General features: G+C 48.7%; 1 protein-coding gene across 3 annotated transcripts; it reads left to right on the top strand.

Annotated features, from left to right (window-relative positions):
- Positions 1-4: 4 nt before the first annotated feature.
- Positions 5-14,720, top strand: fastk (Fas-activated serine/threonine kinase). Of its 3 annotated transcripts, none has more exons than XR_009791727.1 (11): positions 5-290; positions 1,892-2,618; positions 4,348-4,663; positions 7,827-8,014; positions 8,100-8,248; positions 8,345-8,561; positions 8,660-8,819; positions 11,103-11,194; positions 11,262-11,898; positions 14,122-14,304; positions 14,382-14,415. XR_009791727.1 is itself a non-coding variant. In XM_061796984.1 (11 exons), exons 2-11 carry the CDS (start codon positions 1,931-1,933, stop codon positions 14,475-14,477), a joined length of 2,658 nt encoding a protein of 885 aa, XP_061652968.1. In that variant the 5' UTR covers positions 10-290; positions 1,892-1,930; the 3' UTR covers positions 14,478-14,720. The 3 variants fall into 3 exon arrangements, 2 of the variants coding, with proteins under 2 accessions (XP_061652968.1, XP_061652969.1); XM_061796984.1 differs by having other exon boundaries at positions 10-290; positions 14,190-14,304; positions 14,382-14,720; XM_061796985.1 differs by lacking the exon at positions 11,103-11,194 and having other exon boundaries at positions 10-290; positions 11,245-11,898; positions 14,190-14,304; positions 14,382-14,720.
- The last annotated feature ends 17 nt before the right edge of the window (positions 14,721-14,737 follow it).

Here is a 14,737-nt window from a genome sequence, read left to right as displayed (position 1 = left end):
CTAAATGCAGCTCTTTACGGTGACAGTCTGAAGTGAACACAAGAGGCAAATAAAGCTTTCAGTGGACGAGAATATTGACTAAAAGTTTCGCGGCTGCGTTTGAATATCACATAAGCTTGGACGCCGACTCCGAGCGGCAGCGTCCGCTGAGGATTAGTGACCGGGAGGCAGCCGTTGCATGCCGGGTAGCTGAGGCGGCTTGTGCGGAGGAGTGAGACGGCTGGCTGCTGCCTTCCTCCCCGGTCAACGAATACTGACAGAGGCCGCGGCTCTTTGAGACAAGCTATGAGGTAACGCCACTTGGCGAGCCCGGTTCAGCAGACTTTTATTCTTTTTTGTTTCTTTTCTTCTGGTGTACTCGGGAAAAGGATACGCCGATGCTAACGCGTGAACGTGTCTGCTGTTTAGCCTTTTAGTGGCTAACGCGACTTTTGTCTCCAACTTTTTATGTCGTGTCACAGCGTTCATGACGGTGTTAGCTGCTTTAGCTTCACCGGCGCTAACTGCAGTTGGGTGACGTTGTTAGCCGCTGCTAAATGGCTAGCAGTCAGCAGACGAACTACCAGCTGTGACGTTTGATGACGTTAATATGACGTTTGATGATGATGATGATGATGATGATGATGATGCCGCTGTGCAGCTCCATGGCAGTCTTTGGAATCATTCCCTACTCCCTAATCATTACACACACTACTAAATAAAGAATTTTCATATAGTAAACCTGGATAGTTTCTTAAAATGTCAACTGAAAATCCCTCTGTAGTGATTAGGGGGTAGTGCATTTAGTTTTGTTTTTTAAAATATAGTCACGATTAAAAAATGTTTAAAAAACCTTTATGTCAACTCCAGCACGGTCTGGGCCCGTGTTCATTTTGACAGCAAATTTTGATTTAGTTTTAGTCAAAATCTTTTGAATAAAATGTAATTTTGTCATCAAGTCTCGCTTTAGTTGACGAAATACCATAAGATTATGGTCGACGAAAACTGCAGTAGATTTAATCGACTAAAATAAAACGTGTGTAAAGGATAATATGTGAAGTTTCCCTTTACTTTCTGAAAGTCATGACGTTCAACGAGATCAGCAGTTCTCAAAGTGTGGCACAAGTACCACCAGTGATGCATTGGCTCTCTAGTGGTACAGCAATGCCATTAGTGTCCAAATCAAAACATTGCGGGTGTAAGATGCAATGCCGTCTGGCCTGGTCTTTCTGAATCAGTGAAACTCAAGTATCAAAAAGAAACAAATATATTAAGCTCTAGTGTCTGACACTATAACACAAAAATGCCCTGTGAATTCTCATATCTTGTTCATGATTGATTACTACCCAAACACGCACCGTAACGTGCATATTATTTCATAATTTATCAGAGCCTTTGTTGAAAACAAACATACACAAACAGCGGACGGTTAGCAAAACAGCGGAAAATTCACTGAGCTAGCAGATGTATGTACTCTACATGATCAGTAAAAGTCCTATTTTTAATTATATGCTCACCTGTGCGTGGATTTTCAGGATACTGGGCTGTAAATGTCTCTTCAACACACATTTTGCATTCCCGGCTGCTGCTTGAAATCTCAAACGGGCTATGTAACGTACTTACCACGCCGTTCGGATTGGTTCTCTCATCTCCTCCCGCCTCTTCAAGCAAAATTTGTTCTGATTGGATCTCGTCTATGACAGGCATTTCCGTCTCATTTTTACTCTCTGACAAAAATGTCAATACATTTCGTCGTCGGCTCAGTCCCTGTTCGTCAGATAAAACAGTTTTTCGTTAACAGTATTAACAGTGGTCTGGTCATTGCTCTGATATGCTGTCATCTTCTTCGCATGACATCACATGTCAGCATAATGTCACGTTGTGAGATCAAGTGTGTTGTTGTTCTGCGTAGGAGTGCGGCGGCGCATCCAGCTGATCCGGGATCGGCACCATGTTGCTTTGGTCCACCGGGTGGCGCGTCTTGAGCCGAGCCACCACCGCAACGCCCGCCATGTATGCCACCCGCCTGTATGGTGCCGGGGGAGGGGGCGGAGTCAAAGCAGGGCAAAGGGGAGGGCTGGCTGTGCTTGAGGGGCCGCCCCCCCAGCCTCACCAGCACCGAGTGCCACCCCCCACCCACCCACCTTACCAGCTGTACCCAGCGTACCCGGGCCCCCGAGGAGCACGCTTTCAGCCGCACCCGCAAGCCGCGGCCCTGGCCCCGCCGCTGATGCCGCCCCATTGGCAGCCCCGTGCCCACCTTCACGTGCAACCGGGCTGCAAGAAGAAGACGTGGAATTTCATCCATGAGAAGATGAGCTACGACACCTTCTTCACCATGAAGCGACTCATCGAGCGTTCGCGCCGCCCCGACGAGGTTCTACGCTGGCTGGCTCAGAACCCGGCCAAGATCTCTCACAACCACTATGCCATCGCGTTGCACAAGATCGCGCAGCTGCTGCAGGTCGCACACCTCGCACCGCCAGCGCCCTGCAATGGTGCCGACGCTTCCGCTACGTGCGGCCGCCAGGTCCTGGAGCAGCAGGACTTCTTGTTGCTGTGCGACGCCATTGTCAACGACTGCGCCAACTTTGACAACTTCAGCATCGTCAACTGCCTCTACGCCGCCGCAGCGCTCGGTAAGTCTCCATCCCATATTATGCGAAATGTGGCACTAATAAAGGTTATCTTTTCGTCATAATAATGATGCAGTAGAACCTCAGTCCACGAACAACAAACAAACAAAAATATTTCCTGGGTTCACACACTCTGCTCCAGTTCACCAACGGTCTTGGCATCGATGTGGACCGCTCAATTGTGCTTTTTCCTCACAGTGTGTGTCACACATTTCACACACGTATTTGGGGGGTTTTTGCTCTACGTTAGCCATGACTATGCATCCCAAGAAGTGAAAAGTGTGTTTATTGATATTTTTAACCAGGTGGTCTCATTGAGATCAGAGATCTCTTTTACAAGACAGACCTGGCTCAGATAGCCGCATTAAAATTCGGACAATAACATTAAAGGAACATAAAACCCTTGCAACAAAGTAAATAAAATAACGTGACTCTGTACAGTGACACATTCCAAAGGAATCAGTTAAAAAAGTGCTGATGAGGGTTTTAAAAGCAGGAAAGGAGACAAGTTGTTGAAGTTGTGCGTATTTTTGAGGGCTATTCCAGGAAAGTGAAGCAGAGAATGACAAAGCAAACTCTGAGACTATAATTGCTAATCGATCTTTGTACAATCAAGGAGCAGATGTAAGCTGGGAGCATACCTTGGACAGCCTTGTCGATCAAAAGATACCAGTGTTTCATCCTGTGTTTGGCAAGTGAGGGCCAGCCAGATTTTGTATACAATTAACGGTGATGTGTTAAGGCTTCACAATTTGCGATCAAACGAAGAAGTGCACTGTGGGTGCTGACAATAAGCAGCACCTTCTGCTTATTTTCAGCACGCCACCTTTTGTACATGAGGCCCCTGATGTCTTCTGGCTTCAAAGGAAAAACAAGATTCATTTCTGAAATAAGATTGCAATTTCAATGTGTGTTTTTTAAGAAGGAAATTGACATGAGGTTTAAAAGTGTGTATCATTGTCAAGCCATACACTGAGTTCCAGTAAAACATGAGACAGTTTCTAATGTCGTACGTTGTACAGTAAGAATCTCCACAGGTCCTTTTGTTTCGTTAGCATTAATATTCTTTAGCTTTAGCTGTGATAGCTGGTTCTGAATGGATGTCAAAAAGACCCTTCAAGTTGACAAGGGATTGTGAGGTGCATGGAGCTGCACAATGAACTACAGTATCAACTGCATAAAAATGAAAGTTGGCTCCATCCACACTGTAACCTAAAGTATTAATACAGCGATAATAGTTGTGGGCCTAAGATGGAGCCCTGAGGAACTCCATGACAAATGTGAGCCCATCGAACTGAACACATTGAGATCTTTCAGACAGCTAGTTGACCAACCAAACCACAGCATACAGGAGAGCTTCTGTTTCATCATCAGATGATCAGCTGAATCAAAAATAAATATTGCAGCACAGCTCTGCTGTCTATCCAGAAAGCCAGAGATATCGTTTAACACTTTCATGGTAGCTGTGACTGTGCCGTGATGCTTTCTGAAACCAGATTGTTGTGACCGTATCACCGAAATCGGTCGCCCTTAGATTAAACATTCCAAGTAATGTTGGAAGTTAACGTTGGAGCTAATATTGGAAGCTAACATAACGTAGTAACTTTATCAGCTCTGACATGAGAGGTAATGTTGGAAATGAACTTCAGAAGCTAATATTGGAAGCAACTTTGGTCGCTAATGTTGGAGTTTATGTCCAAAGCTAACGTCGGTGTGGTGTGCCGGGGGTTAGGACTTCCCGGTGACTGTCCGGTGGTGGCAGCCCTGGAGGCAGAGTGTCACAGCCGCCTGGCTCAGTTCAACCAGAAGGACGTGTCCATGGTATTCAGTTCCAGCATCAAACTGCACCCGGGCAGCCAGCACCTCCTCACCGAGGCCTGCCTGCTGGGCCTGGAGAAGAATCTGGAGCGAGAGCGCCACCCGCAGACGCTCTTCCTGCTGCTGTCCTACTACCGCCTCAAAAGGCGCTCTTTGTCACCGCAGGATGCTGCCAAGACCGATGACAATGACAAGGCGGCGCCTGACCCCCAACAGGTTCTCGCTAACAGGTAACAACTAGTAACGCCATCATCAAAGTGCATCTTTAACACACTGCTAGCATCAGTTGAGTAATGCCTCGTTTATCGTGGTGGTTACGTTACAGACCTCCCCCGCAATAGACGAAATAGCAAAGTAGTGGTCAAGTATTGTATTATTTATATATATTTATATAAGTTTCATGCATGCTCTTCTTCGCATTAAACGACAGGATTTGCATGTGAGGTGCAGGTATTATTTTTGTCCACTTGGGGTCACCAGCTACACATTCTTCACCATAGTAACTAGGACTGTGAATGTGTGTATGCCTTTTAAAGGCGGGTCCACTGGATTGAGTGACGTGGAGGTGGACGCATGAGAACGTACTGTTGGCCAATTATGTCCTGGCATGCTGTAGCATTAGCTGCTGTGGTGTACAGTCAAGTCGCCAGTTGAGGCCACCGGCTAGTGACGGGCACGGCAGTTCTTTTTAGTGTACTGAATCATTAGAATCAGTTCTTGAAAAAGATTTGTTCAAAAGATTCGTTCACCGAGTCGTTCAGTTCTTTTTCACAAAATCATTCAAGTGCTTCCTCATTCAGTTAATGATCTATCCCTAAGGTTCACGTTCACTGAAGGACTATGCTTTGTTGTCACGTATCGTAAGGGTGGGAGATTTTTAAATGTTTGCTAAATTATCACCTACCAAGCTCTCGAACACCGGCTTCGCTTGTGACTCGTGCACATGCGTGCAGTGAGCTCAGCTACCGGACATCCATCCGCGTGCCCTCACGCCGAGCTGGGCTCTCGCCGGCCGGCAGGACTTTTCTGCATTCCACCGCGGTGGACAGCGTCGCTGTCACCGGCAACCCCCCCACCCGGGTTTCCTGTTCACTCACCTTACTGTTATTGTCATATGATTAGTGTAAAGCATCTTTGAGTCTCTTGAGAAGCGCTATTTAAGTTTAATGTATTATTATTATTATTATTATTATTATTATTATTATTACCGCGACCCTCGTGAGTATAAGTGGTACAGAAAATGGATGGATATATGAAATAAAAAGCTTTAATAATAGCATTGGAGACACAGAGGGAATTATATGTATGTGTACATATATACATTTATTATGAATTTACATTAATTTTAAATGTGTGCTTGTTTTCATGTGCTAAACTGACTCAACATTAGCCGTTAGCTTGAAGAAACGGCTGCTAGTGAAAGCTATCCCCACGAGGACGTCAAGACTTGCGGATAAAATTACTCGTGTACGTTCACTGCGGAGTACCTCGTTCCTTTCGCAAACGAATCACGAGTGCTGTACATCGCTCCTTAGCAGATGACAAACGAAGAAGTTCAACGAACCAATCACTCGTGTCTAATGCATCACGAACAAAGATCAACGAACGAATCGCTCTTCAATTCTTCAGTACACCAGTACATTCAGTTCAATTAAGTCCCTCCCCAGGCTGCACGGCGCTGCCTGACGCTGGCTGCTCATTGGTCATTCGCCGAAGTGAGTGACAACGCTCGCTGCTCATTGGTCAGTCGCCGAAGATTCAGAAGTGAGTGACAGAACACTTCATCAGTTCCGTTTCCGCTCCCAGCCGACTTGCTCGCCTTACAGTGGTGGGCAGCGCCAAGCTCAAAGAACAAATCATTTCTACTACTAGAACTAGAATCTACTAGAACTAGTAGACATTCCAACAGCTTCTTCCCTTTTGCGATCAACTTCTCAAACACCTAACCTACAATTCCATTACAACATGCTGGCAATTTTTGGACTTGAGTTCGTTGTCACATTTCTGTGGGGCCAATGATGTATTACTCGTGCACTCGCTGTAGTTGTCTCGCCATGCTGCACTATTTGCATATACTGGCCACTCATGCCAGAGCAGCATCTGCTCCATTTGCACACTGACGGAGGAGTATCTGTAACATTTGCACAACCAACATTGTCCCAGACTATCGCACCACTCGTCACTTTCAACCGCATACACTCCTTGAAGTCTCGGCGCCCTTTGCTCAATGGTCATTGCACCGGACTATTGCAATATTAGTCATTCGAACTGCTCTAAGTGCTAGAGGACTCTGCATCTCTTTGCACAATTGTCAAAAAAAAAAAAAAAAATGTACCGGCATTACCAGGTAACTAGTAAGCCTTTACTGCTCACTATGTCCAAAGTGTTCTCTGCCAATTGCCTGTTTGTTGTCGTACTCGAGCGGCTCCAACTACCGGAGACAAATTCCTTGTGTGTTTTTGGACATACTTGGCAAATAAAGATGATTCTGATTCATAAACTGATTCAGTTGAGTTCGTTCACGCAAAAGACTCATTCTTCTGAACGAAACGTTTGCGAATGAAACAAAACTACGACCACCAGGTTTGCAAATAATGTGCTCTTGATGATTGTATTTTTTTTTTCATAAAGCGCTTGAAAGAACACCAACGATTGTTTCCATCCTCTCTCTAGCCAAACCACCTGTTATGGATTCGTTCTAACTAGCGGTAGTACTAACAATGTTTACTTTACCGTGGACGTGCAGTTGAGTAACTGCACTCTACTGTACATCCATCCATCCATCCACTTGCCGTACCGCTTCTCCTCACTAGGCTCGCGGGCGGGCTGGAGCCTATCCCAGCTATCTTCGGGCGAGAGGCGGGGTACACCCTGAACCGGTCGCCAGCCAATCACAGGGCACAGATAAACAAACAACCATTCGCACTCACATTCACACCTATGGGCAATTTAGAGTCTTCAATTAACCTAGCATGCATGTTTTTGGGATGTGGGAGGAAACCGGAGTACCCGGAGAAAACCCTCGCAGGCACGGGGAGAACATGCAAACTCCACACAGGCGGGGCCGGGATTTGAACCCCGGTCCTCAGAACTGTGAGGCACTGTACAATTTAAAAAAAAAAAAAAAAAAAAAGCTGCAATGCACTGAACCCACAATAAGTGAATTGCGATATAGCGAGGGACAGATACATCTCAGTTCTTTATTTGCAACCTCCTTGAGCACCGCTCCTCGGTGTGCATTTAAGATTATTGAGATCCTTGATATGGCGAATACGGCGGCCTGAGAATGACTTGCGGGTTGCGGTGTTGGCATCGAGGAGCGGGGAGCTTTTTAGGGTTGCAAATAAGAGAGACACACCCTCGGACTAATAGCGCTCGTCGGCTCTCTTTCAGAAAGATCCTGCGTCTGGTCAAACACACGCTGGCTAGCGTCAGCGGTGTCCGTGATCAGGAGATGGCGCTGTTGGACGAGATGCTGGCAGCTTGTGCCAGGGAAGCCAACAACAAGAGCCTGGAATTCATCTTCAGCTCGCACCTCTTCTATCAGAACAGACAGGAAAGGTTCATCAGAAGCCTGGCAGGTCAGTTAGCTTAGCATGGCTCAAGAATACCTGCCTGGTAAGTTAGCTTAGCGTGGCTAACGGCATGCTGGTATGTTTATGGTAGAAGAGCTGCCAAAGAAGGAGGACAGCTTGAGCGCGACCACGATGTCTCTGATCTCGAAGTACGTGGCGCGCCATCGTCTCAGGGAGACACCGTTACTGGACGCCATTGCCAACTTCTTAGTCAGGAAGGCGGAGCATCTGGACAGCAAGGTGGGCAGGGCCGGCGTCCACCTGAGCTCCGACCCTGACTTGATGTAACCCTGTGTGTGCGTGCACATTCGTGTATATGTTTGTCTCCACGTGCAGGTGATCCAGAAGCTGGTGTTTCCCTTCAGCAGGATGAGTTACCGTCCATCCAACGATGAGGAATTCTTCCAAGTCCTAGAAGAGGTTCTGGAGTCTAAAGCTCTGAACTCGCCTCTGGCCACTGTCAACATCCTGATGTCGCTCTTCCAGCTGGGTCGCTTTCCGGGTGCCGTCCTGCACCGGGTGTTCTCTCCCGACTTCATCAGCAACGTCACCAGTCGGTACCGCCCCGCAGCACCCCCCCCCCCCCCCCCCCCCCCCCCCCCCCACAAGCTCACATAAACACTCACATTGCCCCCCTCCGCCCCCCCGCAGACAGCCCCTACGCGCTCATCGTGCGCCGCTACCTTTCCTTGCTGGACGCCGCCCTTCAGCTGGAGCACCCCCACTACCAGGGCCCCCGCCTGCACCCCGACCTAAAGGTGCTCATGTTCCATCATGCGCTCACCGCCGACGAGGTCAACCGCAAGTACAGGTAACAAGCACACACGTCAGTTAGTCAGTGAGTTAAGGGATGAAGCAATGGGCTAATGTGTCCATTGATTCATTAGTTAGGTCAGGGCTGTCAAACTCTTGAGTTGAGGGGCCACATTCACCCCAATTTGTGCTCAAGTGGGCAGGAACAGAATATTTGTGGACTAATAAGCTATAAATAACTATTCCAAATTTGCCCCATTGTTTTGACGCAAATAATTACAATTACATTATTTAAATATCCACATTTTTTTTATCTCATTGCGAATCATATGAGCAATCTGACATTTTTTTTCAACAATATGAATCAGTTCTTTCATTTACGTGTGTTACTTACAGATCAAAGTGGATCTATGTATATCTATCTTTTATAAAACTTAATGTCCCGCAAAACTCAGATTCTTGTTTTGCTTCTAAATACATGAAATACGTTTGAAGTGGGCGGCACGGGGGGGGGGGGGGGGGGGGGGGCGACCGGTTAGCGCGTCTGTCTCACAGTTCTGAGGACCGGGGTTCAATCCCCGTCCCCGCCTGTGTGGAGTTTGCATGTTGTCCCCGTGCCAGCGTGGGTTTTCTCCGGGCACTCCGCTTTCCTCCCACATCCCAAAAACATGCATGCTAGGTTGATTGAAGATTGAATTGCCCGTAGGTGTGAATGTGAGTGCGAATGGTTGTGCCCCGCGATTGGCCGGCGACCGGTTCAGGGCGTACCCCGCCTCCTGCCCGATGACAGCTGGGATGGGCTCTGGCACGCCCGCGACCCGCGCGAGGAGAAGCGGCTCAGAAAATGGATGGATGGACGTTTGAAGTGCTGAAAATGTGTAAAGACTAAGAACAATATAATACTAAATTGTTGAGATATACAGTAGCTTAAGACTATTTTTCTTCATTTCTTTTCGCCGGATTTTTTGGGAGCCATGTGACGTCAGCGGGTCTGGGGTGTATACTTTCTAGCATGAGGCCCTCTCCCACTAAAAAACACCAAGCGCCCTTATGCTCTGCAGTGGCCACTTGGGGGAATGGCCACTTCCTCATTCCTTTTAACCGGAACCCATTACTACCAGTGGAGTGTACAAAACTGGCCATGGAAATATGCCCATAACTAAAAAAACATCTTTCCTGAAGAGTCATGTGTTTTGTTATTTGGGCTGCTGTGTCTTTCCGTCTGGCACCACGTGCGTTTGGAGGCAGCGGCAACCCGGACGGGATTTGCCGCCAGCTCGCCGGCGGTTAGAGTAGCTGCAGGAGGTCCGGCGCAACAGCATTAGGGCCGTTCGCGAGGAGGAGGAGGGGGGGAAACAATCATCCAGGGAGACCGGTACGCAGCGCGCGCCTGTGCCCACTTATAGCGCAGCCTTCGTTGTATTTCAAAGGAGGGAAAATTGTCCCGGCGGCACTGCTGATGGTCATTGTGCCAGCTCAGAAGCTGCCTCTTTGCAGCCCGTGAGGGCGAGTGCAATGCGGAAGGAATTCTCCTCTCCCCACTTAGGAGCCGTGAGCGGAGGCGGTAAGGCGCGTCTTTGATTGACAGCTGAAAGTTCCCGGGAGGCGGAGTTTTGAGAGCTTTCACGAAACGCCCGCAGCATCTGGAAAGATTGTCAAAATTCTTGATCATTTGGAAGCCTATTTCACATACTTTGCAATTTGTTTTTCTTTTCTTTTTCTATTCGTTCATTGTCCGGCATTAACGAGACTCCTTTCAGTGGTGTGAAATTTACGAAACATTTTTTGGGGCACTTTAAGATCTAGAAATGATTTTTAAATGTACATCAATTTCCACACCCGTCCGTAAATCTTGACGAGCTCAACTGATTCATCACCCCCGAACAAACTAGTGGGAACTTTTCAGCGAGAGGGTGCAGTCGTAATCGTAGACATCAAAATACGTCAAAGGGTTCCACCGAAGCGACCTCTTTTTAACTGAAGCTGTTGACTGACATTTTGCAATATTTAGTGTCTTCAAATATTTTCACAGGGAGCACAGCATTTGATATGACGTAGGCTTACTTTGCACCCAAAACGTCAAACGGCATCTTCAGGCCTTCGCAAATGCATCCCTAGCAGGCATCAGATCGTGATTCAGAAAGTCATTGAAGTGGCCAGTGGTCATTCCGTGAGCCCTCCAGTGGACAAAATTAGCGACAGTTACTTTTATTGAAAAACTTGTCGTTACGTTCTCTATCCTCACGGGCCGGATCGGACCCCCGACGGCCTGGTTCGGGCCCGCGGGCAGTACTTTTGGCAGCCCTGATATAAGCGATGAATGAATGAGTCAACGTGTCAGTTATAAAGGTGTCGTGGCCGAGGCCCTGAGGCAGCTGCTTGGAGAAGAGAACTACAGGCAGGACCAAGTGCTTCCTCCTGGGTACTACACAGGTACACGCACCGAGCACACGCAGCAAGTACACGCACTATGTACTACGCAGGTGTTGTTTCCGTCCAGACTTCGTGTTGTGGACGGATTCGTCGGGTCGGGTTCTTCCCATCCGGTCGAGCGGAGCTTCGGCGCCGGGCTCGGCCCCCGCGGGTGCTTCGCAGGAAGTCGACGACATCCACAAGTTGTCGAATTCTTTCGCTGCGCTGGACGCAGGCGGTCAGGAGGCCGCTGAGACGATAGGGGGCGCTACGGAGCCCAAGTCTGGCTTTCATCCTCAGCACGCGTACAGCCTGGCGGGGGGCGCTTGTCTCGCTGATGGCGGCGTTCCCCAGTACTATGTGCCCGTCATGGAGTACTACTCTGGCGTGGCCAAGGAGCGCTCAGCGGAGAGTCAGAACAGCTCTACGCTCAGCAGCCCCCCCCCTGACGGGGCGCTCCCGCCCGGGGACCCGGAACCTGCGGGTGCCGCCGCCGCCGCCCCCGACCCCCTCTTCCAGTTTTCCATCGGGAAGATCCTGGAAGAAGAGACCAGTGCCGGCTCCCCCGCAAATCAGGGGACGGGGCGCCAACTGTCGGGTTTCTACGAGGAGGGGGTGCAGAGCGACAGGTCTGTGTCTGTGACCAAAGGGGGGGCGCCATCGCCGCAGCACCTCGGCACGACGGAACCGACCCGGCCCCCGGCGGAAGAGACTCAAATAAGGAGGTTGGTACACCCGCCCGCAGCATCTGTGATGTCGTTATCAGTGACATCATCATCATCTGTGTTGCGATTCCCTCCGTAGCCCGAAACGGTAAGTCATTTGTTTCCCAAGGTCCATTAGCTGGCGTTGACAGAAATGATGTCAATGTGTACAAAAGCTATTTTTCATGCCACTGACGACTCCGCTATTTAATAATCGTTTCAGTCCAAGAGTCGACTATTCAGTGCCGAGAAAAAGTAGCTGCCCCCTTCTCAAATTCTTATTGTTTTGCTTCATTTGCCCACTTTGTTTCAGATCATCAAGCAAATATAAATATCAGACCGAGGTAACCCAAGTCAACATAAAATACTGTTTTTAAATGGTTATTTGATTTATTCCGGACAAATCTATTCAAAGCTATTTGGCCCCGTGTGAAAAAGTAACAGCCCCCTTCTTAAATCATGAACGAACTGTGGAGCACACCCAAGCCTGATCACTTAAATAGAACCTGTCGGCCAGAAGATCCCAAAAAGGACCCCAAGAGCAAAGCGACAACTCACCATGAGGTCACAAAGGAACCCAGGACGTCGTCAATAGAGCTGCAGGCCTCCCGAGCCTCAGTTCATCAGAATCGGCTTTATTGGCCAAGTATGTTGGAAGACACACAAGGAATTTTGTCTCCGGTAATTGGAGCCACTCTACTCTGACAACAAACAGCCACTCTGACCAAGTACACATTTCGGACATAGAAAACCGTGTGGCGAGTGAGTCATTGAGCAAGGAAAGTGTACCAGTAGTGTGGCGATGCCGATATCATGGCAATTGTGCAAATGATGCAGTCCTCAAGCAATTTAGTGTCTATAAGAGTGCAATGATCTGGTACAGTGCCGATTGTGCAAATGGTGCAGAAAGAATTCTTTGGCTGAACGCTCCTTTGTTTGGCAAAGTTTTAAGCCGGATGCCTTTACCTGACGCAACCCTCTGCATTTATCTGGGCTTGCGCCCCCCCATAGGGCGGCATGACAGAAAGTACATCCTCTGCTGGGCCTTTTTGAGGATGGAGTTGATGGTTGGTCTCCCACTTCAGTTCCTGAGAGACTGTAATTTCCAGGAACTTGAAGGTCTGGGCAGTTGGACAGCGTGATGGGCAGCTGTGGCGAGGGATGTTTCCTGAAGTCCACGATCATCTCTACAGTCTTGATTGGTCCAGGTTGTTTAGGCCGCACCAAAACCCCAGCCGCTCCACTTCCTGTCGATAGGCAGACTCGTCAATAGTCTTTGTTGAGGCCGATGACTGTGGTGTTGTCCGCCAACTTCAGGAGTTTGAGAGCCGGGTGCAGTCGTTCGTGTAGAGAGATAAGAGCAGCGGAGAGAGGACCGGGGCGCCCCGGTGCCGGTGGTACGTGTGGATGAGGCGGCGTACCCCAGACTCACCTGCTGCGTCCTGCCCGTCAGGAAGCTGTAAATCCATTGGCAGACAGGGATGACGGTGTTGAACGGAGCTGAAGTCAACGGACCGGATCCTCACGTAGGTCCCTGCACCGTTGAGGTGTTCCAGGATGAAGTACAGACCTGTTTGCCCAGTAGGCAAACTGCAGAGGGTGCTGCGACGCTCGAGGCGTTGAAAGGACTTCATGAGTGACAGGCCTGTAGTCATTCAATCCTGAAATTGCAGGGCTCATGGGGACTGAGATGATGGAGGAGGTTAACGTTCATGACTCAACAATAAGGAAGAAGGAAAGTTCCAAGGCCAAAACCACCGCTGATGAAAACGAACAGAAAGAAAAAGAACCTGGATGACCTGCTGTGATTGAAGGAACCGTGAATTCTGCTCTTTTTTACGAGAAAATCCTGAAGCAGAATGTTCAGCCATCAGTTCCGGAAAATCCTTGATTTCAGTTGTTGCTGCTGAGGGGAGCCCCAACCAGTTTTGGGGTTTGCTTTTTCACACAAGGCCAGCTACTGTAGGTTTGATGGATCAAATCACCCACTATTTGCATTTTATGTTTACTTGGGTTTTCATTTTTTGATGATCTTAAACATGAAAGTGGCTCAACTATGGGAACAAAAACCATTTGCGAGTGAACATTGTAGTGAATCTTTTTCAGGGTTAGCTGGTCCACTCAATCGTTGACTCGGCTATAGCGCGGAGCATCTCAAAATCCCTTTGTAGTTATCGGGGAGTCGGGAATGATGAATGCAGTCGCTGCATCTCGGGCTGAAACGGTGAATCAAATTCTCGTCAGGATTTTTCATGGCTTTTTCTTTCGATTCCACGACGTTGCGGGCGACTTGACGGCGTGTTCCCCATCAGGCTGGTGATCTCCGTCAACGACAAGTGGCACTACTGCCACAACTCGAGCGTGCTGGTGGGCTCTCGCGCTATGAGGGACCGCCACCTGAAGCTGCTGGGATACGCCATCCTGCAGGTGCGCCACCCGCGCCCGCTCTCGTGCGGCTCGATTCGACGCCAAACTCGGCTAACGCGCCACGTGATGTGTTGCAGCTACCCTACCACGAGCTGGAGAAGCTGAACGGCGTCGAGGAGGTGAAGCCGTATCTCCAGGCCAAACTCCACGACACGCATCCACAAATGTTTTAGCTTTGCTGCTTTTCTTTTTGCAGGCGGTCAAAAAGGTTTTTAGAAAACGTGACAAAATGTTCACAGAATGCATCGTGGTGGTGCGCTCACTGACATCTGCACATTGTCTTTTGACAGGCTGGCGGGACTTGACGCTAAACGGTATCTGTGGTAACCACGAATGTTTTGGAAAAAAATGGTGGTCAGATTATTTATCTGGTGATGGATTGTTTATATTCAATAAATCTGGTCTTGTCAATCTTGCTCTTTTCCAACTTGTG

Source organism: Phyllopteryx taeniolatus, chromosome 14, assembly GCF_024500385.1.
Source record: "Phyllopteryx taeniolatus isolate TA_2022b chromosome 14, UOR_Ptae_1.2, whole genome shotgun sequence".
Taxonomy (NCBI): Eukaryota; Metazoa; Chordata; class Actinopteri; order Syngnathiformes; family Syngnathidae; genus Phyllopteryx; species Phyllopteryx taeniolatus.
The sequence above is the reverse complement of the archived record's forward strand: the minus strand, read 5'-3'. Positions and strand labels throughout refer to the sequence as shown.